Consider the following 24,408-nt stretch of genomic DNA (forward strand, 5'->3'; position numbering starts at 1 on the left):
CCACCACCACCCTCAGCCCTCGACCCCCCGCTCCCCCCCCCAGCTGGGACCTGACCCCGTTGGCCACGGTGCAAAGCGCCAGGAGTGCGCCCTTGGAGCGCTGGGCTGGGTTTGCTTCCCAAACCTTTGGGTTTTTTTTGCAGGAAAACCGATTTCTGGGGGGTTTGGGGGTTCCCCAGGAGGATCCGGGTTGGGGGAGCGGGGTCGGGGGTGTCACCGGCACCGCAGCCCCCCGGAGCCACCCGAGGTGCTCGGGACGCGGTGGCGGTGCCGTGATTTGGGCAGCAGCTGGGGGCTCGGCGTTGGATACCCCTTGGTTGGCTCAGCCCCAAAAGAGGGGGGCGAGTGGGATGGGGGCACCCTGGGGTGCCGGGGCAGGTGCTGGGTGCTCTCCCCACGCTGAGGTCCCCGGGGTGACCCCGACCCCCCCCAGCCCCGCGCCCAGCCCCGGGGGCGCAGCGGAGCCGTGGGGCCCTGCGGCTGCCTGGGAGGGGAAAGAGGGGGCGATGCCCGGTCCCGGGGGGGGGCACAGCTGGGTGCCCGTGGGGGGGGGAAGGTGCTCAGCACCAATAAACCTGGATCTGTCCCTAAATGAGAGAGGGAAGTGCTCCGTAACGGGGACGCGGCGCCAGGAAGGTGGCGGTGGCGCAGTGCCACGTCCCCTCGGGGCTGGGGAGCAAATAAAGGGGGTGCAAAAAGGCGGGGAACCCCCCCAAAACAAGGGGGCACCCGGATTTGAACCGGGGACCTCTTGATCTGCAGTCAAATGCTCTACCACTGAGCTATACCCCCTCTGCTGGGAGAGAGCTGCTGACTGCTCTGGTGCCTGCAGCCTGCACCATGCAGCCTCTGCATGCACTGCACACATTGCTCACACTGCGTGCACTACTCGCACTGCACACATTTACACACCTGCTCACACTGCACACACTGCATGCACTGCAAACACTGCTGACACTGCTCACGCTGCTCACACTGCACACACTGCATGCACTGCTCATGCTGCACACATTGCACACATTTACACACCTGCACGCACTGCACACACTGCTCACCGTGCTCACCCTGCTCACGCTGCTCACACTGCTCAAAATTACACACTGAACACACTGCACACCCTGCATACACTGCACACACTGCATGCACTGCTCACACTGCACACGTTGCACACCTTTACACACCTGCACACACTGCTCACACTGCATGCACTGCTCACACCGCTCACACTGCACACAGTGCTTACACTGCTCACACTGCTCACACTGCACACACTGCACACACTGCTCACCCTTCTCACACTGCTCACACTGCTCACACTGCTCACACTGCACACATTTACACACCTGCATACACTGCTCACACTGCATGCACTGCTCATGCTGCACACACTGCTCGCTGCACATGCTGCACACTGCTCGCACTGCACACATTGCACACACTGCTCACACTGCACACATTTACACCCCTGCACACCCACTGTCTCCCCTACACACCCCTGCAGGACCCCCACATAGGACTTGGGGTAACCGGGGGGGGGGTCCATGCCCCACTCCCCTGCGGTCACGGCTTTTGGGGCCACACGGAGCCAGCAGAGGCAGGAGCGTGAAGGAGCCAAACCCCTGAGTTGAGGCAAAGCCAAACCCGGGCTGTGCAAGCTGCTGGGAGCTGCTGGGGGAGCCCCAAATCTCCCCTCTGCCCCCCCCCCCCAAGCTACCAGGGCCAGGGGGTGCCGAGCGGCTGCGGGGATTAAGCAGAGACGGCGCCGGGGAGAGCGCCCAGCGGGAGGCGGATGGGGAAGCAGCCAGGATTGTCCCCGGGGAGGCCGGGTCAATATTTAGTATTTGCTCCCTAAGCTCCTGCGCAAATGCCTGCGGGGGTGGCCACGGGTGGGGGGGGGTCCTGGCCCTCAGGCTGCAGCGGCACAAGGCGAAGGGAGGATTTTGGGTGGCCCCCGGTGCCGGCAGCCGCTGGGTTCCCCTCCCAAAGCTGCCCCACGTCACTGCAGCACCCATCAGGGTCTCTTGTGCAGGTGGGGAAACTGAGGCACGGGGGCAGGGGGGGGGCAGCAGAGGTTTGGGGATGGAGGCCCCAAGGAGGAACCCACAGGAGGGGAGGCCCCGGTGCACCCCACACCCCTCCGGCCACCAGCAGCCCCCAGTAACAACCCCCCCAGCTCCCAGTTGGGACAGCTGCCGGGAGCAAGCCCTGGGGGGCTCTCCCCACTGCCAAGTGTATTGGAGGGGTCTGGGGGGTGGGGGGGAGCACTGGGGGCGCCCCGGCTGAGCCCCCCCCATGCACACACACCTGGGGACGCGGTGGTGGCACCGTCTGGGGACCACTCAGCACGGGGGGGGGGGAGATAAGGGGCAGGCAGCAAACACCTCATTTGCAGCACCATTAGGGAAGGTGCAAAGCTCGTCACCCCTGGGTGCTGAGTGCAGGGGGGGGGGGGGGCTCCGGGGCAGCGCAGAGCACGGGGCTGGAGCCGAGCAGGCGCCGGGGGGGCCAGACTGCTCCGAGGGGGCCGTTTGCTTTGGGGCTGTTGCCCCCCAGCCAGGGGAAGGCTGGCAATTATGATAATCCCTTAACCCCCTGATTGCCTCCTCCTTCCCCATTAGGTGGGCAAACAGTTTTAGCAGCGGGGTGGGGTGGGGTGGGGGGGGGCAGATAGGGCACGGGCTACAAATACCGGGTGCCCCAGCCCCAAGCACCCCAGAACCGAGCCCCCCAACCCCACCGCCAGCAGCATGCAGCCGGTCCTGGCCCTCCTCTGCCTCGGTGCCACGCTCCTGCCCGTCACCTGCGGCCACCTCTGGGCCTGGATGTACTCCCTGCCCCGGCACCCCCCGGAGGAAGCCGCTCTGGGCAGGAGAGCGGGGCCTGGGGACAACCTGGAGGAGGTGAGCGGTGGCGTGTCCCCAGCCGGGGGGGTTCTGGGGGGGGGGACACAGGGGGACAGGCAGCTGCAGCAGGGCTGGAGGTTTTGCAGCAGGGCAGAAGTTTGGAGCAGGGGGGTGAAGACTTTGCAGCGGGGGGGGATGAAGGCTTTGCAAAGGGTTGGGTGAAGGTTTTGCAGCGGGGGGGTGAAGGTTTTGCGGGGTGGGGGGTGAAGGTTTTGTATCAGGGGCAGGTGATGGCTCTGCAGCCACTTGGAGAGGAAAGGGGGGGGCACACAATTTGCAGCCAGGGTGGGCGCAGGCTTCGTGGCGAGGGTGGGCGCAGGGGGTGCAGCCGGGGGGTGCAGGGGGTGCAGGGGGACGTGGGGGGGTTGGGGATGGGTGGGGGGGTCCCGCAGGGCTGGGAGCCGGGAGGGGGCGCGGGCGGCAGCGGGCGCTCCAGTGGCGCAATCGGTCAGCGCGCGGTACTTATAGGGCAGTACGCGGAGCAATGCCGAGGTTGTGAGTTCGAGCCTCACCTGGAGCAGGACTTTTATGGGGCTCCGGGAGTGGGGTGGGCATCCCCTGTGTCCCCCCCCCAACCCCCCCCACCCGCTGCTGCTGCCCCCTCTCACCGCAGCCGGGTTTTATTTTCCCGAGAGAAAATAAAGCAGCCGGCATCCTGCGGGGATGGGTCCCCCGTGTGCCAAAAGGAACCTCGGTCCTGCCCCAAAAAACCCTGGGGATCCCAATCCAGCCCTAAAAGCAGAGCCCCCAGCTCTGCCCTAAAATCCCTGAAGCCCCCCCTCCTACCCGAGCACCCCTTTACCCCCCACACCCCCACTATGGGCTCTCCGCAGCCGTGCCCCAAAAAACCCGCGCACCGCTTCTGTGCCACCCCGAGCTCCTCGTGGCACCACCGTGGAGACACCTGGGGACGGGCACCCCCCCCGTGGACCCCCCCTGACTTTTTTTCTGTGCCCCCCCATGCAGGTTCCGGCGTGCGGCCCCTCCAGCCCCTGCGCCCAGGGTCACTTCTGCGATGAGCATTTTGGGCTGTGCCTCCCCACGCGCCCCGCGGGGCAGTACTGCCGCCGGGACCCCCACTGCGCCCAGGGCCTGCTCTGCATGTTCGGGAAGTGCCAGCAGCCCGTGCCCCATGGGCAGGAGGGTGAGCAGGGGGGGCTGGGATTATGGGGGGGGGGGGGACACGGGGCAGACCCCCCCAGACCCAACCCTACAATCTGGGGGAGCGCTGGTGGGGACGGTGGTGACGCGGAGACGGTGGCACCGCGGTGCCAACGGGGTGGGTGCCACCATCCCGCATCCATAGTGCGCTCGGCCCTATTAAATAGGGGTGGGGGCTCTTTTCCCTTAACCCCCCCCCCTCTCTTTTTAATCCTAATCCCAAGGAGCTCGGTGCCAGCGGGATGAGGACTGCGGGCCGGGGGGGTGCTGCGCGCGGCGGCACGGGGAGCGGGTGTGCCAGCAGCGGCCGGCGGTGGGGCAGGGCTGCCACGTCCCCCCCGGGGGTCTGGCCTTCAGCATCAACCAGCGCTGCCCCTGCCAGGCCGGGCTCCTCTGCAGGGCATCCGCGCCCCCCCCAGAGTGAGTCCGGGCACAGGGGGGGGGTGTGGGGGGCACAAGAGGGGGGGGGGGGGCAGAAAAAAAAGGGGGTGGTGAGGTGGGGTCTCAGGGGGGCGCAGCGCGGCTGCAGGGGGTCAGGGAAGGGGTGGTGTGCAGCCGGTGTCACCGCGTGCCCCCCTGTCCCCCCCCGTGCCCTGATGTCCCCCCCATACCCCAGTGTTCCCCCATGCCCCGATGTCGCCCATGTGCCCCAATATCCCCCCCCGTGCCCCAATGTCCCCCTCATGCCCCAATGTCTCCCACACACCCCTGATGTCCCCCCATGACCCCAATGTCCCCCCCGTGCCCTAATATCCCCCCCATACCCCAGTGTTCCCCCATGCCCCTATGTCCCCCATGTGCCCCAATGTCCCCCCTGTGCCCCCAATATCCCCCCCATGTCCCAATGTCCCCCCATACCCCAATGACCCCATGCACCCCCAATGTCCCCCCATGCCCTCACGCCCCCCTGTGCCCCTATGTCCCCCCATGCTCCCAATATCCCCCCGTGCCCAAATGTCCCCCCCCACATCCCCAATGTCCCCCCGTACCCCCAGTATCCCCCCATGCCCCAATGTCCCCATGCACCCCTAATGGCCCCCCGTGCCACCAATCTCCCCCCATGCCCTGATGTCCCCTCGTGCCCTGGTGTCCCCCCCCCCATGCCCTAATGCCCCCCTGTGCCCCAATATCCCCCCCATGCCCCAATGTCCCCTCGTGCTCCCAATGCCCCCCCCCCGTGCACCTGATGTCCCCCCATGCTCCCAATATCCCCCCGTGCCCAAATGTCCCCCCCACATCCCCAATGTCCCCCTGTACCCCCAGTATCCCCCCATGCCCAATGTCCCCCTGTGGCCTCCCTGTCCCCTATATGCCCCCGATGTCCCCCCATGCCCCAATGTCCCCCCCATGCTCCAATTTCCCCCCCCTGCCCCCCCGATGTCCCCCCATGCCCTGACCCCCCCCGTGTGTCCCCCCCCCGCAGAAGGCGCTGGAGCACTGGCCGGAGAAGAGCGAGTGGCGCTGCCGGCGGCCCTGAGCCCCCAACCCCAGGCTGCCCCCTGTAAATACCCCACAGAGCCCCCCCCCCCGCGACCCCCGACCCCCCCCCACGGCAGCTGGGCAGGTCCCGGCCCCCCCCGACCCCCCCCAAACCCTCCATATGGCAAAATTTGGGGTCCCCGCGGGGCTGCGCCCTGCTCCATCCCAGCTTTGTGCCCCCCCCTCCAGCTCTGTTACCCCCCCCCTCCAGCTCTGTACCCCCTCCCCAGCCCCCTGTGCCCCCCCTCCCCAATTTGTGCCCCCCCCCCAGCAGGCACGGCCGCGTTCGGTCACCGAACTCTTTATTACAAAGAACCAAGCGAGCGGGGGCGAGTGCCCCCCCCCAAAAAAAAAAACAAAAAAGGAGAATAAATAAATAAAATACGTTTTGTCCGGTCTTTAAATATTTTTTTTTTTTTGGGGGGGGGTGACATAAATATGGGATGACCCTCTGCCCGCTGGGGGGGGGGGGGGGGGGCAATTGCCTGGCCCCCCGTGGGGGCGAGGGGGGGTCTCAAAGCACTTGGCAGGCAGTGACACCGAGTGTGTGCCCCCCCCCCCGCGAAAAAAAATAAAAAATTAATTAAAGGGGGGGGAAACTGAGGCACGCGGCTTGGCAGCGGCAGGGCTGGGAGCCCCCCCCCCCCCGGCAAGGCTGGTGGTCTGGGTAAGGCAGCAGCGACCCCAGGAGCCCCCCCCCCCCCCCCCGCAGCATCACCCCAAATTGGGGGGGGGTCAGGGTTTTTTTTTTTTTTGGGGGGGGGGCTGACCCAAAAATGGGGCAAGCCCGGTCCCACGGTGAGGGGTGGGTGTGGGGTGCCCCCCCCCCTCATTGAGGCATGGGGATGGGGGGCTCCCTCCCCCCCCCCCCCCCAGTGAGGGCAGCACCCTGGGGTGCTGGGGGGGGGCATGGGGGGGGCGGGGGGGGGGCACGGATGGACGGACAGGCTCATGGACAGACGGACACAGCTGGGGGGGGGGAGCACACGGTGGGGGGGGTGGCACAGAATGGGGGGGGGGATAACGGGGGGGTGTGGGGAGGGGGGGGGCGCTGTGGACCCCCCCCATAGGGACCTGCTGGGCTGGGGCAGCTGTTAGCACGGGTTAGACCCCCCCCCAAAAAAAATGCCCCCCCCACCCCAACCCCATTCGGAGCCCCCCCCACACTGCAAACACATGCAAACCGTGCTCCCCCCCCCCCAGGCAGGCAGCACCCAAGGTGAGGGGGGGCAACAGCCTGGGGTGTTGCCCCCCCCCCCCAAAAAAAAACAAACCCCACACACGCATGCACCCCTCCGGCTGGGGGGGGGGGGCAGCAGGCAGCCCCACCCCCCTGCAGCTGGGGGGGGGGGGCAAAGAGCACCATGGAGCAGCGGGGGGCACCCGAGGGGGGGGGGCACCAGCAGGGTAAAGGCTGGCGGGGGGGGGAATTTTTTATTTTTTTTTTGGGGGGGGGGGGCACGGCCCCCCCCTACACCCCCCCAGGGTCCCCTTTGGTCACTTGCTCTCCCTGTAGGCACCGTGAGATGCTGGGGGGGGGGCTGCAGCGGGGTCTTTCCCCCCCCCCCCATACCCAAAGGTGGCTGGGGGGGGGGGGCCAGGAAAGGGGGGGCCCCCCCAGGAAAAGGGGAGCCGCCCCAGGATTTTGGGGGGGCTCAGGGAATGCAGCCCCCAAAGGCAACCTGGGGGGGGACGGGGGGGGGGCTCTCCTCACCCCAAAGGTGGCACTTTTGGGGTGTGGGGGGGCCTATCCCCATTTTGGCCCCCCCCTCGCCCTAACGGGTGTAAACGTGGTGCCCCCAGCCCCCCCCTCGCCCTGCTCCAGCCCCAGGGGTTCCCGGCCTTTGGCTCGGCCCCGTAACACCCGGGGGGGCCGGTGGCCGGGCGTGGGGTGGGGGGGGATTTGGGGGCCCCCCCCGCGTAAATCTTCATCCTCTTCTTCCTCCTCCTCCTCCTCTTCCTCCTCCTCTTCTTCCTCGCCGGGGTCGGTCTCCACCTCCATGCAGGAATCGCCGGGGGGGTGCCCGGGGGGGGCAGCTTCTGGGGGGGGGGGCGTTGGGACGGAGCCCCCCCCGGGGGGGCTACCGCGCTCCCCCCGGCCCGGAGGCTCCCCGTGCACCAGGAACGGGCCCTGGGTGGGAGGAGAAGCGAGCACACCGTGCGGGGGGGGGGGGGGGCACGGGGGGGGGGCACAGTTAGTAAGGGGGGGGGCAGGTTAACCGCGCACCGTGGGGTTGGGGGGGTGCAGGGGGGGGGCGCATGCAGCTTCTGCCCAGCCTGGTTTGCTCATATTGGGGGGGGGGGCACTGGGATAGGGTATGGGGGGGTGGGGGGGGGACACGGGGGGTAAATAGCAGAGCGGGGGGGGCAGTGGGGGTGTCCTGCTTGGGGGGGGAGGGGGCGACAGACGACACAGGACAGACGGCCCCCCCCCGCCACTGGGGGGGTGTTGGGGACCCCCCCCACTCGGACTGAGTATGGCCTGGGGGGGGGGTGAGGGGTGTCCTGGGGGGGGCTCTGCGCCCTGAAGCCCCCCCCCGACACCTGGAGGGGTGGGGGGGGGGGACTGCAGCCCCCTGGGGGTCTTAAAGGGGGCAGATCTCTGGGGGGGGGGCACAGATCCCCACAGAGATCCGGTCCCGGGGGGGGGGGGAGGATTGACCTTTGGGGGTGGCAGGGGACAGGTCCTGAGGGTGACCTTGACCCGGGGGGGGGGCAGAATGACCCGGGGGTGTCCCCAATCCCCGGGTGGCCCTGACATTGACGGGGGGGTCCTGAGTGTGTGCTGTGGGGGGGTCCCTGAGGCAGCCCTGCCCCCAGGGTGCCCCCAATCCCTGGAGTGAACATGAGATTGATGGGGGGGGGGTCCTGAGTGCAGGCTGGGGGGGGGTCCCCATGGCAGCCCTGACATTAATGGGGGGGTCCTGAGTGCAGGCTGGGGGGGGGGTCCCTGTAGCAACCCTGCCCCCAGGAGTGCCCCCCATCCCTGGGGTGACCACAACATCGATGGGGGGCCCCAATGTCGGTTGGGGGGGGTCCCCTGCTCCCTAGGGTGGCCATGACATTTATGGGGGGGGGGTCCCCATTGCGGGCTGTGCCTTTGTGGGGGGGGCCATGGTGCTGTGTGTTGGGGGGGGGGGCTCCCTGCCACCTCCTCACATCGCGTGCTCCTCCAGGGCGGCGCAGCGGAGGCAGCGGGGGGGGTGGGCGAGGGGGTGTCATCACCCCCCCCCGCCCCCTCATACTCCCCCCCCCACCGCCGCCACCGCCCCCCCCCCAGAAGGCCAGGTTCCTGCGCAGGGAGGTGAGCACCTGTACCTGCAGGTTGGAGACGGGCGCGGGGCTGGCGGCCAGGGCGGCCGTGGCCATGGTGCGGCTGAGCAGGGGGTTGGGGGGGGTGGAGCTGGGGGGGTGCGTGGCCTTCCAGTAGGCCTCCAGGTACTCGGCCAGGTGCTCGCACGCCTCCTCCAGCTGGTTCTCGTCCAGCACGATGTCGAACATCTCCTGGGGGGGGGGCAAAGGGGGGGGGGTAGGGAGGAGGGGGGATTAGGGGTAGGGATAGGGATTAGGGGAGGGGGCGGGGCTTGTGGGAGGGGGCGGGGGCTTGTGGGAGATGGGCGTGGCTTGGGGATGTGGGCGGGGTTTGTAGGGTGGGGCTTGGGGAGGTGGGCGGGGCTTGGGGATGTGGGCGGGCTTGGGGAGGTGGGCGGGGCTTGGGGAGGGGCTTAGTGAAAGGGGCGGGTCTTTGGGGGCGGGGCTTGTAGGGGTGGGAGGAGCCTCTGGCCTTGGGGCGGAGCCTGTGGTGCCTGGGGGTGGGGCTTATGGCCCTAATAAGGCAGTGGGTGGGGCCTGGTAAACCTGGGGGTGGGGCTTATGGCCCTAATAAGGCAGGGGGCGGAGCTTATGGCACATAGGGGCGGGGCTTCCATCCCAAATAAGGAGTTGGGTGGAGCTTAGAGTGGCTGGGGGCGGAGCCTATCACACAAGGGGGGCGTGGCTTCGGGCCAGAACGAGGCGGTGGGCGGAGCCTGCGGCGTGTGGGGGCGGAGCCTCAGCTGGGAACCAATGGCAGGGCGGGGATAGAGGGTGTGGTCAGGGGGGCGTGGCTAAGAGGGGCGTGGTCAATGGGGGCGTGGCCAATTTTTGGGGGGGCGTGGCTTACGGGGGGGCACTGCGCCAGCTTGTCCGACGCCACCATCTGCACATTGAGGTGCTTGGCCTGGGATTTACCCCGGGACTTCACCAACCGCTGCAGCACCTGGGGGGCAAAAAATGTCACAGGGACCCCCCCTTAAAACCTTAAAACCCCCCAAATTTCCCCCAAAGCCACCTTGGGGGAGGCGATCTTGATGTAGACGACGATGGGCGCCAGCGAGGTTTTGGCCAGCTGGGCGGGTGGTTGATGGTGTCGGGCGTCCAGGGCCACCAGCTGCAGCGTGCGGGCCAGCTCGAAGATGCGCTCCGTCTCGCTCTGCACCTCGGCTGGGGGGGGGGGCATAAAGGGGGGGGGCAGTTTAGGGGGGTCAGGGGTGGGGGGGGGGGTGGGACGGGGGTTGGGTGAGCCTGGGTTGAGCCCCTGGGGTGGAGGGGTGGGGGGGTGGTGGTTGATGGGATGAACTGGGGGGTGTTGGGGTGTTGGGGGGTCCTCAAAAAAAGGGGGTGTCCTGGGATCCTATAGGGAGCACAAGAAATGGGGAGGGAGGATATGGGGGGTCTGAGGGGCTGGGTCCTGCTGGGTCCATGCTGCGTACACAAGGGATCTGTAGCAGGAGCAGGGCATGGAGGGGGGGAAAAACCCCAAGGAAAGGAGAAAAGGGAAAGGGAAAGGGAAAGGAAAGGGAAAGGGAAAGGGAAAGGGAAAGGGAAAGGAAAGGGAAAGGGAAAGGGAAAAGAAATAAAATAAAAGGAAAAGAAAAAGAAAAAGAAATAGAAATAGAAAAAGAAAGGAGAAAAGAAAAAGAAAGAGAAAAGAGGAAAGAAAGAAAAGAAAAGGAAAAGAAAAAGAAATAGAAAAAAGAAATAGAAAAAAGAAAAAGAAATAGAAATAGAAAAAGAAAAGAAAGGAGAAAAGAAAAAGAAAAAAAGAAAAAAGAAAAAAAGAAAAAAAGAAAAAAGAAAAAGAAAACACAGCAGAGAGAGGATAAAAGGGGAGGAGGGGGGCAAAAAAAAAGGGGGGGTCTCGGGAGCCCCCTCCCCATGAATCCATCACCACGGATCGGGGAGGCGATGTGCTGGGGGGGTGAGGGGGGGCTGGAACGTGCCCTGGGGGAGGGGTTAGGGTTTAGGGTTTGGGGGGGAGGGACTGGGGGTGTTGCGGGGGGGATTTTTTGGGGGGCTTTACCCAGGCTGGAGCGCGTGCTGGAGCGCTCGATGATGGTGTGCTTGCTGGGGTTGTTGAGCACCGAGCGCTTGGCCAGAGAGATGTCGGCCGTCACCCGCGTGATGGAGATCCTGCCGGGGGGGGGTGCAGGGGGTGAGGGGGGGGGACACACAGCGGGAGACCCCCCCCTGGATCCCCTCCCCGTCCTTCCCATAGTCCACGGTGAGACCCTGCTGCCAGGCAGGGAGGTGTGGGACCGGGGGGGGTCTCCATGGGGATGAGGGGGTCCCTATGGGGCTCAGGGGGTCCCCATGGGGCTGGGGGGGTCCTAAACGGGGCTGGGGGTCCCCATGGGGATGAGGGGGTCCCCATGGGGCTGGGGGTCCTAAAAGGGGATGAGAGACCCCCCATGGGGCTGAAGGGGTCTGCATAGGGATGAGGGACCCCATGGGGCTGAGGGGGTCCCCATGGGGCTAGACGGGTCCCCATAGGGCTGGGGGTCCTAAACGCAGCTGAGGGACCCTCCATGGGGCTGAAGGGGTCCCCATGGGGTTGAGGGGGTCTGCATGGGGATGAAGGACCCCTATGGGGCTGAGGGTCCTAAATGGGGATGAGAGACCCCCCATGGGGCTGGCGATCCCCCTATGGGGCTGGGGGTCCTAAACAGGGCTGAGGGTCCCCCCATGGGGCTGAGGGGGTCCCAATGGGGTTGATGACCCCCCATGGCGCTGAGACCCCCCCCATGGAGCTGAGGACCCCCCCACGGGGCTGACAACCCCCTATGGGGCCGACGACCCCCTTATGGGGCTGTGCCCCCCCTCACCTGCCATCAAAGCGATGCTTCAGGAAGTCGAAGAGGGCCTTCTGCATCATGTCCGTCACCTGGCGAGGGAAGGGGGCAGCGCCTGGCACCCGGGCAGCCCCCCCCCAACACGTTACCCCCCCCCCGTGTCCCCATGTCCCCATGTCCCCCCCCATCATATATGTCCCCCCCCTCACCTCGTAGCCCTTCAGTGAGGGCCCCACCAGGATGATGGGCCGCATGGAGGGCACCACGTCGTAGGGCGGCACGTGCTCGGCCTGCACGGGGGGGGGCACAGATGGGGGTTACGGGGCTGAGGGGGGGGTCGGGGGGGTCAGCAGAGGGGTGTTTTGGGGTGGGGGGGGCACACACCCCGGGGGGGGTCACACACACACACACACGTGCATGGTTGGGATGGGCGCTTCACCCCATGATATGGGGGGTTAATTGGGGTGGGGGGGTTAATTGGGGTATGGGGGGGTTAATTGGGGTGGGGGGGTCCTGCCACTACTCACCGATTTCTGCTTCTGCTTCGCTACGTCCCGAGGCGCCGCGGGGGGGCCGGGGGGGCGCAGAGGAGACAAACAAGGCATGCGTGTTATTTTGGGGGGGGGGGAGGGTGAGGGGGGGTCCCTGGGGAGCTTTTTTTTTTTTTTTTTTTTTTGGGGGGGGGGCATCATCTTCCTCACCCCCCCCCCCCCATCCCTTCTCAGGGCGTTGCAGTGAGCAGCTCCCTCACGTTAATTATTAAAATTAATAAAAATTAATTATTAATAAAATTAATTATTAAATTATCCAAATTAATTATTAAAATTATTTAAAAATAATTATTTAAAAATATTTAAAAATAAATAAAATAAATTTTAAAAATAAAATACATTTAAAAATAATAAAAATTAATTATTAAAATTATTAAAATTATTAAAATTATTAAAATTGGGGGCTTTTTTTTGGGGGGGGGGCACCCAGCCCCTTCAGCCCCCCCCCAGGTCTATGGGGCTATGGCAGCCCCCGCCCCCCCCCGTCCCAAGCAATGGTTGAGTCCGAGCCCCCCCCTAGGCCTAGGGGGGCGGAACGTTCCACTCGCATACGCGGGGGGAGACGAGAGGGGCACGGCACACACCATGCGCACACCGGGGGGGGGGGGGCAGCCACGGATTGAACCATCCTATGGTCATGGAGGGGGGGAGGCATGGAATGGTCCATCCTATTGATCATGGGGGGGGGGCATGGACTGAACCATGCCATGATCGTAGGGGGGGGCACAGCAACGGGCTGATCCATCCTATTGATCATGGGGGGGGGCAGCCACGGACTGAACCATCCCAGGGATCATAGGGGGAGGCAGCCACCATGGACTGAACCATTCCATGATCATAGGGGGAAGCAGCCATGGACTGAACCATCCTATTGATCATGGGGGGGGACAGCCACGGACTGAACCATCCCATGATTGTAGGGGGGGCACAGCCATGGACTGAACCATCCATCCCTTGATCATGGGGGGGGACAGCCACGGGCTGAACCATCCCAGGGATCATAGGGGGACACAGCCACGGACTGAACCATTCCATGACCACAGGGGGGTACAGCCACGGACTGATCCATCCCTTGATCACGGGGGGGGGATGCAGCCATGGACTGAACCATCCTATGCTCATGGGGGGGGGGGGGCAGCCACGGAATGTTCCACCCTATTGACCATAGGGGGGCACAGCCACGGACTGAACCACCCCATGACCACAGAGGGGGGGGCACAGCCACCTCCGAGCCCCCCACGCCCCATGGCTGCCCCTGTGGCCCCCCCAGCCCCTCTGCCCCCCCCCGGTGCGGACGCTCATGCCCATGCTGCGCAGCGGCCCCGCGCCTCCGTGGCACTTGGGGGGGGGGGGGGTCCACAGCTCCCCCACACCCCCCCCCACACCCTGGGGGCAGTGTTAGGGCAGGCAGGGTGCAGCAGGCGAGCTGGGGGGGGGGGGCTGGGGGGGGCGTGCGGGGGGGCCGTTACCTTCCTAAAGAAGGGGATGCGCTTGGTGTGGGCGGGGGGGGTGGTGACACTGCTCACGCTACTCTTAGGGGAGCGCTGGGGGTCCGCCGCCTCCTCCTCCTCCTCCTCTAACTCATTGGGCTCAAAGGCAAAGCTAGGCATGTCCAGGGCACCTGGGGACGCACCGGAGCCGAGGGGGGGGGGGGGGACACGTAGGGGGGGGGGGGGACACGGGAGGTGGGGGGGGGAGAGAAGAAGAGCGATAATGGAAGAGAAATGGGGGGGCTGCGAGGGGCAATGGGGCTGCTGGGGGCTCCCCATGGAGCCCCACATGGGGGGGGGGGCGACACCTCCGCCCCATGGACCCCCCCATATCACCGAGGGGACGCAGCGGCTGCCATCGATGGGGTGGGTGAATTGGGGGGGGGTGGGGGTGGGGGGGCACAGACGGACCCCACACCCCAGCTCAGCCCATGAGGGGGGGTTCACGGGCACCCCGGACACCCTTACCGCTGGCCGGAGGGGTGGGCCGGCGGGTCCCCGTCACCACGTCCCCCAAACTGGAGCTGGAGGTGTCCCCCGATTTACTGGGGTGGGAAAAGCAGAGAGAGAAAGGGGTCAGGGTGGTGTTTGGGGGGGGGCAGAGGGATTTTGGGAGTGCTGGGGGTTGGGGGGGGGGGCACCTGGAGCTGAGGCGGTTCTGCCTCATCTTCTGCTCCTGCAGCAGCCGCATGGTGTCCAGCTTGACGGGGCTGGGGATGAAGCCGACCTCGCAGCCCTCCTTCACCAGCCGCCCGATCCACCAGTCGTTGTTGTACTTCTGCACCACGGGGGGGCCACAAAAAATGCCTCAAACACCCCCCCACACACACACCCCAACAGCCAGCCCCATTGCCAGCCCCCTCCCCACTTTTGGGGCTCAGCCCCCCCAAAAACCAGAGCTCCAAATTCCCTTTCGAGGCCTAAACCTTACTTTTTGGGACTCCCCCCCCCCTCTTTTTTTTTCTGGGGGGGGAGCTAAATAACCCCCTTCCAGGGGTTAAATACCCCCTCAAGTCTCCCCTCCCCTTTTGGGGTCTCAAACCCTTCTTTTTGTGTCTCACCCCCCCCCCCATTTGGGGAGTCCAAACACCTCATCAGGGCTCAAACCCTACATTTTGGGACCCCCCCCAAAAAAAAAAGAAAAACAAACTAATTTTTAGGGCTCAAAACCTCCCCTCACAAACCCCAATCTCCTTTTGGGGGTCTCGCTGCCTCCTTACCATACCCCAAACCCCTCCATTTTGGGGCCAAACGCCCCCCTTTTGGGGCTCAACCCCAAAACCCCATTACCGGTTCCCCCCCCCAGAACCCCGATGTGCCCCCCCCCTTTGACCCCCACCTCCTTGATGTGCAGGAAGTCGCGGGGCTCGAAGCAGATGGCCATGCCCTGCACCGGGACGTCGTCGCCCCCCGAGGGGTTGTAGCCCACGTTGGTCCTCACCGCGAACGCCACCGGCTTCGTCTGCCCCACGGCACCGGGATCAGCACGGGGCCCCCCCCCCCCCGGCACACAGAGCCCCCCCCCACACACAGACACCCGGCATGGACTGGAGGAGCCGGGGTGCTCGTTAGCTAATTGGCCCAGGCCTGGGGGTAAGGAGCACGAGGGCCTGTGATGGGGGGGGGGGGCAGGGGTCCTGTTCTGCACTGGGGGGGGGTCCCAGGGGTCCCGTCCCATACTGGGGGGGGTCCCAGGCCCCCCCCCCCGTCCTGTGCTGGGTTGTCTTTGGGGTCCTTTCCCACACTGGGGGGGTCCCAGCCCTCCCCATCCCATACTGGGGGGGGTCCCAGGGGTCCCATCCTGTACTGGGGGGTCCCAAGGGTCCCTTCCCGTACTGGGGGGGGTCTCAGGGGTCCTGTCCTGTACTGGGGGAGGTCCAAGGGGTCCCATCCTGTACTGGGGGAGGTCCCAGGGGTCCCGTCCCATACTGGGGGGGGGTCCCAGCCCTCCCCATCCCGCACTGGGGGGGGGTCCCAGGGGTCCCATCCTGTACTGGGGGGGTCCTGTCCTGCACTGGCGGGGGGTCCCAGGGGTCCCGTCCCATACTGGGGGGGTCCCAGGGGCCCCATCCTGCACTGGGGGTTCCCAGGGGTCCTGTCCCATACTGGGGGAGGTCCCAGGGGCCCCATCCCACACTGGGGGGTTCCCAGCCCCCCCCCTCCTCATTTCAACCCCCCCCCCCCCAACCTTGGCTTTCTCCAGCTGTGCCAGCGCCTGCCTCTCGGCCTCCTTGCGCAGCGCCTCGCGGTCCTCCTCCAGCGACACGTCCGAGTCCGAGGGGCGGCTGGTGTACGACTCCGCCGAGCCCTGGGGGGGGGGGGGGGGCAAAAAAGGGGTCAGCCCCCCCCGCCCCCCCCCTCAAACAGCCCCAATCCCCCCCCATTACACTCAGCCCCCCCCCATCCCCATAACCTGCCTCCCCCCCCCCTGCAGCAGGGGTGGAGGTTTTGCGGTCAGGGGGTGAAAAAAAAGAGCCTGAGCCCCCCCCCACCCCGCACCAAGGGACCCCCCCCCCGGGTTGCCGGGGGGGGCCCGGGGGGGGGCCGTGCAGGGGTTATGGCAGGCCGCAGCTGTCGCCACCACTCCGGCACGGAACGTGACACTGGGGCCAAGCTTAAACCGGGAGGGGAACCAGGACCCCCCCGGACCCCCCCAGATCCCCTCGGACCCCACTTTCCCCCCCCCCAGCCCACTCCCCCCCCCCCCCCCCATGGGGAAAACCCCATGGTGCCCACCCTGTCCCGGCCCTACAGTGATGATGGGGGGGGGCAGGGGATGGGGGGTGGGGGGGGGCGGGGGGGGGCAGGGGTCACCCCAGGACAGGGCTGGGGTTCAAGCTGCCCCCCCCACCCCTTTGACCCCCCCCAGCCACAGGGACACGTCCAAGCCTGGGGGTCCGGGGGGGGGGGGGGGGGGGGGGCAGCAGAGTGGGGTCCGGGGGGGGCTGTCAGGAGGGGGGGGGCAATTGGGGGGGTTGCTGGGGGGGTTGCAGGCTCGATGTCCCCCCCCCCACGGCCCCACAGTGTCCTGGGGCAGCCCCCCCAGGACTGGGGGGGGGGGGGCCCTAATGGAAGTGGGGGGGGGCAGGAAGGGAATGGGGGGGGGGTGCTTGGCAGCCGGGGGGGGCACTCACCAGGGCGGCGGGGGGGGTCCTTGCCGGCCATCTCCATGGTGGCAGGGCCGGGGGGCAAGTGGGACACGAGGGGGGGGGGGGGAACACAAGGGGGGGGCACATGGGGGGGGGCGGCGCGCTGGGCGCCCCGGGTCGGGTTGCAGACAGCCTGCGGGGTAAATATAGCCCGGGGAGGGCGGGGGGGGGGCACGGGGGGGTCAGTGCCAAGCCCGGGAGGTGGATGGGGCTGGGGAGGGGGGGCTGTGCCCCCCCCCCAAGGGAGGGGTGCCGGGGGGGGTCCCAGGACCCCCCAAAGGGTGATGAAATGCCCCCCCATGCTGGGTAGGGGAGGGTGGGGATGGGCTTGGGGGCACCCCAAAGCTCTGCTTTCATTTGGGGGGGGGGCCGTGACCGCCCCCGGTTCTCAGGACCCCCACCTCGCACCCCTTGGTGGGGGGGGGCACCTAAACCCCCGCCCCCCCCCCCAAGGAACCATCCCCGGTAGCCCTGCAGGGTGGGCGCAGGGGGATGGGAGATGGCTGGGGCCAAACTGGGGGGGCTGTGCCCCCCCCCCAAATAAAATAATAAATAAAAGCCCCCCCCCGCGACCCCCCCCACCTGGCGGACGAAGCTGTTGGAGGTGGTGTCGGACGAGGTGCTGCCGTCCGAGCGCTTGAAGCGGCTCTTGCGCTTGCTGTATTTGCTCTGGGGGGGGGGGAGAAGGCGAAGGCTGCAGAGAGGCCCCCCCTCAAAAAAAAAATCCCCCCCCTCCACAAAAAATCCCCCCCAAAATCTCCCCATCCCCCCAAAATTTTCCCATCCCCAAAAAAACGCCCCCATCCCCCCAAAATGCCCCCCCCCCATCCTCAGCATCCACGCCTGGACCCATGGAGCCCCCCCCCCCCCCAAAAAAAGCCCCCCCCCAGCAGCATAGGGCAGCCCCCCCCCCCGCTGCATGGGGGCCCCCCCCCCCAGCCCCACAGACAGCCCCAAGCTCAGCCAGAGCCCCATGGAGGGGTCTTGGGGTGGGGGGGGGGGCAGGGGGTGTCCCATGTGCCCCCCCCTCACCGTCCCAGCTCACTGCCCCCCCCCGGCATGCACAGCCCCCCCCCAATTCCTCCCAGTTCCCTCCAGTGCCTCCCACTGGGGGCCAACTGGGAGAGCCCCCCCCCCAACCCCATTGAGCCCCCCCATACCCAGGGGATGGGATTGGTGGGCTGGGGGGGGGCAGAGCTTGCTGGGGGGGGGGGGGGGCAGCGAATGGGGCCGTGCCCCCCCCCCCCGGCATCATGGGGGGACAGCTGGGCCCAGCTGCTGCCGGCCGGGCTGGGTGGTCCCCCCCCCCCCCCCCCTCAAGGACCCGGTATTTTTAGGTCCTTGCCCCCCCCCCCCCAAAAAAAAAAAACCACCCTGCTCCCCCCGGGCCTGTGCCCCCCCCTCGTGCTGTCACAGCCCCCCCCCACCCATGCCACGCCACCAGGGTGCCCCCCACCCTAAAAAAAAGCCCCCCCCCTCCCACCCCACCCATGGGATGGGGCTTTTTATTTGGGAGGGGGGGCACACACACACATTAGGGGGCGCCCCCCCCCCGCACAGTTTTGCTGAAAGTTTCCCCATATGGGAGGGGGGGGGGCACCATGGGGCTGTGCCCCCCCCCCACATAAACCCGGGGTGCTGCTGAGGGGGGGGGGGCACACCCGAAAAGGGGGGGGGGCGGTGACACAGCAAAGGATGCTGACCCCCCCCCCCAAAAAAAAAAATAATAATCGGGGGGGGGGCTCGACCACCCTCAAAAATAAATCGGGGGGGGGGTCGACCCCAAAAAATAAATAGAGGGGGGGGTCGACCCCAAAAAAATAAATGGGGGGGGTCGACCCCAAAAAAATAAATGGGGGGGGCTCGACCCCAAAAAATAAATGGGGGGGGTCGACCCTTAAAAATAAATAGGGGGGGTCGAAAAGCCCTAAAAAATAAATCTGGGGGGGCTCGACACCCCAAAAAAATTCGGGGGGGGTCGACTCCGCTGGGTGCTTTTTATCTGGGGGGGGGGGGGGACGTAGCTCGGCCGGGGGGGGCACCCCATTTTGGGTGCCGGGGGGGGGGGAAATCTCCGCCGTGAAGGGGTGAGGGGGGGGGTAGGGATGAGTGAGCCGTTGGGGGGGTCCCCTGGAGCCGTGCCCCCCCCCCCGGGGGTGTCACCTGGAGGGCGGCGTTGTCCAAGACGTCCATTTGGATGTCCTGCGCGGCGCTGCGGGGGGGCGCGCCATGCCCCCCTCCCGCACCATGGAGCTCGGCCTCCGCCGCACCGGGCCCCGCGGTTTTTTTTTTTGGGGGGGGGGGGGACACAGGAGGAGGAGGAGGAGGAGGAGGAAGGATGAGGAAGGGGGGGGGAGGAGGAGGAAGGAGGAGTGTTGTTATGGGGGGGGGGCAATGAGGGGGGGGGGCCGGGCGAGGGTTTTGCCTCCGCCCCCGGCCGCTCCCACGCTGGGGGATGTGGGGATGCGGTGCCCCCCCCACACAGCGAGGCACTCCTCCATGGGGGGGGGAGAGGAGGAGGAGGAGGACCCCCCCCCCAGGAAAAAAATGGAAATATGGAGATGTTTGACCCCCCCCAGCAAAAAAAATAAATGTGTGTATATATGACTTAACCCCCCCAGGAAAAAAAAAAATATATATATATATGGTTTAACCCCCCCCCCCCCCAGTAAAAATCAATATACATATATATTGTTTAACCCCCCCCGGAAAAAAAATATAAATAAATATAAATAAATAAATAAATATAAATATATATATGTGGTTTTGGGGGGGGGGGGGACGCAGCCTGCAGCAGATTTGCTCGCTGGAGGGGGGGGTCACAATAAAATAAAATAAAAAATATAAAAATAAAATAAAAATATAAAAATAAAAATATAAAATAAAATAAAAATATAAAATAAAATAAAAATATAAAATAAAATAAAAATATAAAATAAAATAAAATTATAAAATAAAATAAAATAAAATAAAATAAAATAAAATAAAATAAAATAAAATAAAATAAAAATAAAATAAAAAAAATAAAATAAAATAAAATAAAATAAAATAAAATAAAATAAAATAAAATAAAATAAAATAAAATAAAATAAAATAATAAAGGGGGGGGGCACAGCCCCTTCCCCTGCTGTCAGCCCTCCCAGGGGGCAGGGACCCCCAGGGGGGGGCCCTTTATAGCGATCTGTGCCCCCCCCCCCCCGCCAGCCCCTGTGCTCCCCAGGGGCACCCATGGTGGGGGGGGGCACTCAAGGGGGGGGGGACACCCTAAATGTGGGATCTGTTTTTCCACGGCCCCAGGGGGGCTGCAGCCCCCCCGGGGGGGGGGGGGCACCAGCCCTGGGTGGGAGCTGGGGGGGGGCGAGATGGTGGCAGGGCCTAGGCTATGGGGGGGGGGCTGTGGGGTCTATGGGGGGGCTGTGGGGTGCTGGGGGGGGGCTGTGGGGTCTATAGGGGACTGGGGGGGGGTCACGGGGGGGCCGTGTGGGCTCGGCCCCCCCCGCCCCGCGTTTTGCTGCGGGACCCCGGTGGCGGCAGCCCGCGTTTCTCTGTATTTGACGTTTTTCTCGTGTTTTTCCCCCAAAACCAACCCCAAACCCGCACCCCCGGCTCCTCTCCTCGCGCCATCTGCCGCCCCGGGGGGGGGGGGCTCCGGGACCCCCCCCATTACCGGGACCCCCCCCCATTACCGGGACCCCCCCCCCAAGTCCCGGAGACCCCCCCCTATTACGGGGACCCCCCCCCCATTACCGGGACCCCCCCCCATTACCGGGACTTCCAGTCCCGGCCCCCCCCAACCAGTCCCGGAGACCCCCCCCCAACCCCGGGAACCCCCATCCCCGGGGACCCCCCCCCACCACCGGAGACCCCCCCCCAATACCGGGCCCCCCGGTACCGGGAGCCCCCCCCCCCCCCCATAAGGACATAACGGGGGCGAGCCCTGCCCGGTGCCCGGTGCCCGGTGCCCGGTGCCCGGTGCCCGGTGCCCGGTGCCCGGTGCCCGGTGCCCGGTGCCCGGTGCCCGGTGCCCGGTGCCCGGTGCCCGGTGCCCGGTGCCCGGTGCCCGGTGCCCGGTGCCCGGTGCCCGGTGCCCGGTGCCCCCCACGTGCTGCCCACGCCTCCCCACTGCGCATGCGCCGCGCTCTCCCCTCCTCCCCCCTCCCCTCCCTACACCGCGCAGGCTCTTTTCGGACCGTACCACCCCTCGAGGAAAAAAGGGGGGCGCCGCATTGCTTTTCTCCCCATCCCCACGCCGCGAGAAGGCTTTTCCGGCCTTAAACCGCTTCTTCCACTCGTGAAAAATCCGCGGAGGTTTCTAGATCCCGTCTCGGAGCCTCACGAAGCGGCGGGGAGGCGGAGGGGGGGGCGGCGGGGTGGTACGATCCGGTCGCTGTGGGTGAGGCGCGAGGCCCCGCCCCTCTCTTTCAGCCCGGCCGCCGCCATGAGGTGAGCGCCGCGCGGCTCCGGGGGGGCCCCGCCGGGATGGGGCTCATGGGGGGGCCCGGTACCGTCCGTGGGGTTTCACCGGGATCCTAGGAGGGGAGCGGGGAGGGTTTGGGGGGAAAAAAGCGCGGTTCGGTCCCGCGGGGACGGCTGCGGCCTGCTCGGGGCTCGAGGGTGGGGGGGGGCAAAATGGCGGCCGGGGTATGGGGAGGGGGAGAAATGGCGGCGGGGGGGGGGGTGGGGGGTGAGGATGGGGGTGAGGGGTCCTGAGAGGGGTTTGGGGGGGATCCGAGGGGGTGAGGGGGGTCTGAGTGGGCCTGAGAGGGCTCGGGGGGGTCGCTCAGGGTTCTGAGGGGGGATTGGGGGGGACTCTGAGGGGTTATGGGGGTCCTGAGGGGGGGTTGGGAGGGGGCTGAGGGGGCCTGAAGGGGCTCAGGGGTCCCTTAGGGTGACCTGAGGGGGCTCGGGGGGATGTGACCGGGGTAAGGGGGGTGAGGGAGGCTTGGGGGGATCTGAGGGGGGCCAGAGGGGGGCTCAGGGGTCCCTCGGGGTGGGCTCATGGGGTTGAGGGGGCTCCAGGGGGTCCCGAGGGGGGCTCAGGGGGTCCCTCCAGCTGCTGAGCTGCCACTCTGCCTGCCCGCAGTATGCTCCGGCTGCAGAAGAGGCTGGCCTCCAGCGTCCTGCGCTGTGGCAAGAAGAAGGTCTGGCTGGATCCCAATGAGACCAACGAGATCGCCAACGCCAACTCACGTAAGGGGGCCTGGGGCACCTCCCTCGGGGGAAAGGGGGGCGATGGGTGGGCCAGGTGGGGATTTGTCAGCTGCTCAGTAGCAGGGGTGGTGGCCTAGGTACAATTCTGACATCTGGGCAGCTGCTGTGTGCTGTAGGGTGGAATCCCATCACCAGCAGGATTTGCAGAGCTCCCCCATCACGCTCACAGGAACGTGGTGCCCGGCAGGGCCTTGGGGCATGCTCCATCCATGTTGTTCTCCAGGATGACAAACGAGGGAGAAATGGGATGGGGAGAGGGGAAAGAGCACCTCCACAGCCCCTTTGTGGCGCTGGAGTCATGGCTGGCGTGTCCGTATCCTAGTTGATTGTGGTTTCTGTTAGTCCCTATATGTTGATATGTTGATATGTTCAACTAAGATGTTGAACGCGTTTATTCCTTCATCCCTCCAGGTCAGCAGATCAGGAAGCTGATCAAGGATGGGCTCATCATCCGCAAGCCCGTGACCGTTCACTCCCGTGCCCGCTGCAGGAAGAACACCTTGGCCCGCCGGAAGGGCAGGCACATGGGCATTGGTGAGTGCTGAGGGAAATGGTCGATTTTTGTGTTCCTTGGCACACCTACAGCCTTGTATTGAGCAAAATTCTGCAGAGATCTTGCTGCAGAGTTCATTCTGTGTTAGCAGAGGGGGATTAAATGCTAACGGGAGCGTTGTGCCCGCCTGGCAGCAGCCTGGTGGTGTCCTCACCTCGTTTCCTTCCCCCCCCCCAGGTAAGAGGAAGGGTACGGCCAACGCTCGGATGCCCGAGAAGGTGACCTGGATGAGGAGGATGCGGATCCTGAGGCGCCTGCTCCGCAGATACAGGGAGTCCAAGAAGATCGACCGCCACATGTGAGCCTTTTGGGGGCACATCCCCGGCCTTCCCTGTGCCCTCCCTGCTCCGGGCAGCTTTGCAGGCGGCTCCTGGGAGTGGAGCTTGCTGATGGAAACGAATCCTCTGTAGAAAACCTGCTGGGAAGGGTGTGAGGCACCTGGAAGCCGCTGTGGTTGGACCCCTGGGCAGCCTCTCACACTTCCTTCTGCTCCCGCAGGTACCACAGCCTGTACCTGAAGGTGAAGGGCAACGTGTTCAAGAACAAGCGCATCCTGATGGAGCACATCCACAAGCTGAAGGCGGACAAAGCTCGCAAGAAGCTCCTGGCGTAAGTGCTGCTGAGCTGCTGAGCTCCTGCCTGCAAGCTGCGAGAGGGGTTTTTGTTTAAATAATCGCAGGCTGGTAAATTCAGGGGGCTTCTCCTGAATTGGTGGAGCTGTTTGGAGCCCTGGGGAGGAATCAGAAGGGAGCAGGGATCCTGGCAGAGCTCCCTATGCCCTGCCAACCCCACTTAGATAGGGAATGATGACAGGGCAAGCATGAGGTGATATTTTACCACAAATCCCGTGATTTAAAGTACAAAGCTGTTGTTTTTAACTCGTCCTCTAGTGAGGATGAGAGCCGTGAGGGCTTGGGGAAGGTCAGACCTCCTCGGGGAGCTGCCCTGCTCCTACCAGCACTAAAGTGGGGACGGGGCCAGCGCCAATGGCCTCCTGGGGGCTCTTTGGGGTTTTCCACCTTCAGCATCTTCCTTCCTCGCAGCGACCAGGCCGAGGCTCGCAGGTCCAAGACCAAGGAGGCTCGGAAGCGCCGCGAGGAGCGCCTGCAGGCCAAGAAGGAGGAGATCATCAAAACCCTCTCCAAGGAGGAGGAGACCAAGAAGTGAGCGCCGCCTGGGCTGTGTACGTAGAGCTTTGCAGCCCCCGGGGTCGAATAAAACGCCTAAAACACCGCTTCCACAGCTGCTGTGCCTCGGCTGGCTCCCTGGGGGGCGTCCAGAGCTGGGGGGGGGGGGGCTGGGAAGGGCTGGGGGTGAACTGGGAAGGACTGGGGGTGAAGGGGGGTGCAGTGCCCCCATCTCCCTGGCCCAGTTGGGGCTCCCAGCACAGGCTGGGAGTGCTTGGGGGCACCAAAAGGGGCCCTGCTGGACCTGCTGCCCCCCCCAAAACGTGTTGTTGCCCCCCAGAGCTGCAGGGAGGGCTGTGGGGGGGGCACAGAGCAGCTGGAGGTGGGGGCAGGGAGCCCTCGGCCTCCATTTAATGGCACCAAATGCAGCTCCTGGGGGTGTGGGAGGGGGGAGGCAACAAGCTGGGGGGGACACCGGAGGGGGGCACAGCCCTGGTGCACCACCCAACCCCCCCCTTTTCTGTTTCCTCCCCCCTCTTGGTCACGAACTGGTCACGAGAGCCCTGAGCTCATGCTGTTGCTGGGCCAACCCCACGGGGGGGGGCTGGGGGGAGAGGATGTACAAGTCCAAGCTTGCTCACTGGCTGCTGTCCACACAGGGGGGGCAGGGCTTG

General features: G+C 65.4%; 2 protein-coding genes, 1 long non-coding RNA gene and 2 other non-coding genes across 7 annotated transcripts; 3 read left to right on the forward strand and 2 right to left on the reverse strand.

Moving 5' to 3' along the window:
• Nucleotides 1-720: 720 nt before the first annotated feature.
• Nucleotides 721-792, reverse strand: TRNAC-GCA (transfer RNA cysteine (anticodon GCA)). The gene has a single exon. It is a non-coding gene; the product is annotated as a tRNA-Cys (tRNA).
• Nucleotides 793-1,410: 618 nt separating this feature from the next.
• LOC139999677 (uncharacterized) lies at nucleotides 1,411-4,479 on the forward strand. 2 transcript variants are annotated; one of them, XR_011805173.1, is made up of 4 exons: nucleotides 1,411-2,029; nucleotides 2,744-2,900; nucleotides 3,870-4,047; nucleotides 4,289-4,479. It is a non-coding gene; the product is annotated as an uncharacterized lncRNA (long non-coding RNA). The 2 variants fall into 2 exon arrangements; XR_011805172.1 differs by having other exon boundaries at nucleotides 1,413-2,029; nucleotides 2,747-2,900.
• On the forward strand, nucleotides 3,333-3,423 carry TRNAI-UAU (transfer RNA isoleucine (anticodon UAU)). Its single transcript is given in 2 exon segments — nucleotides 3,333-3,370; nucleotides 3,388-3,423. It is a non-coding gene; the product is annotated as a tRNA-Ile (tRNA).
• Nucleotides 4,480-8,289: 3,810 nt separating the features above from the next.
• CACNB1 (calcium voltage-gated channel auxiliary subunit beta 1) lies at nucleotides 8,290-19,107 on the reverse strand. The gene is given in 14 exon segments (XM_072028798.1): nucleotides 8,290-9,047; nucleotides 9,706-9,801; nucleotides 9,874-10,025; nucleotides 10,885-10,994; nucleotides 11,687-11,745; nucleotides 11,863-11,943; nucleotides 13,674-13,825; nucleotides 14,163-14,239; nucleotides 14,336-14,472; nucleotides 15,034-15,156; nucleotides 15,883-16,002; nucleotides 17,426-17,512; nucleotides 19,007-19,059; nucleotides 19,062-19,107. Coding segments are annotated over 14 exon segments (1,872 nt in total). The 5' UTR covers nucleotides 19,093-19,107; the 3' UTR covers nucleotides 8,290-8,453.
• A 2,044-nt stretch (nucleotides 19,108-21,151) lies between these two features.
• Nucleotides 21,152-23,849, forward strand: RPL19 (ribosomal protein L19). Of its 2 annotated transcripts, none has more exons than XM_072028642.1 (6): nucleotides 21,152-21,286; nucleotides 21,927-22,033; nucleotides 22,466-22,588; nucleotides 22,785-22,905; nucleotides 23,106-23,216; nucleotides 23,651-23,849. In XM_072028642.1, exons 1-6 carry the CDS (start codon nucleotides 21,282-21,284, stop codon nucleotides 23,772-23,774), a joined length of 591 nt encoding a protein of 196 aa, XP_071884743.1. In that variant the 5' UTR covers nucleotides 21,152-21,281; the 3' UTR covers nucleotides 23,775-23,849.
• Nucleotides 23,850-24,408: the final 559 nt, after the last annotated feature.

The sequence above is a fragment of the Anas platyrhynchos genome, chromosome 28 (genome assembly GCF_047663525.1).
Source record: "Anas platyrhynchos isolate ZD024472 breed Pekin duck chromosome 28, IASCAAS_PekinDuck_T2T, whole genome shotgun sequence".
NCBI lineage: Eukaryota > Metazoa > Chordata > Aves > Anseriformes > Anatidae > Anas > Anas platyrhynchos.

Bases quoted from the DNA above. Each gene is read 5' to 3' on its own strand.
- RPL19 (XM_072028642.1), top strand. The intron at 22,034-22,465 runs GTAAGGGGGCCT...TCATCCCTCCAG, and splicing joins GATCGCCAACGCCAACTCAC to GTCAGCAGATCAGGAAGCTG. The intron at 23,217-23,650 runs GTAAGTGCTGCT...CCTTCCTCGCAG, and splicing joins GCTCGCAAGAAGCTCCTGGC to CGACCAGGCCGAGGCTCGCA.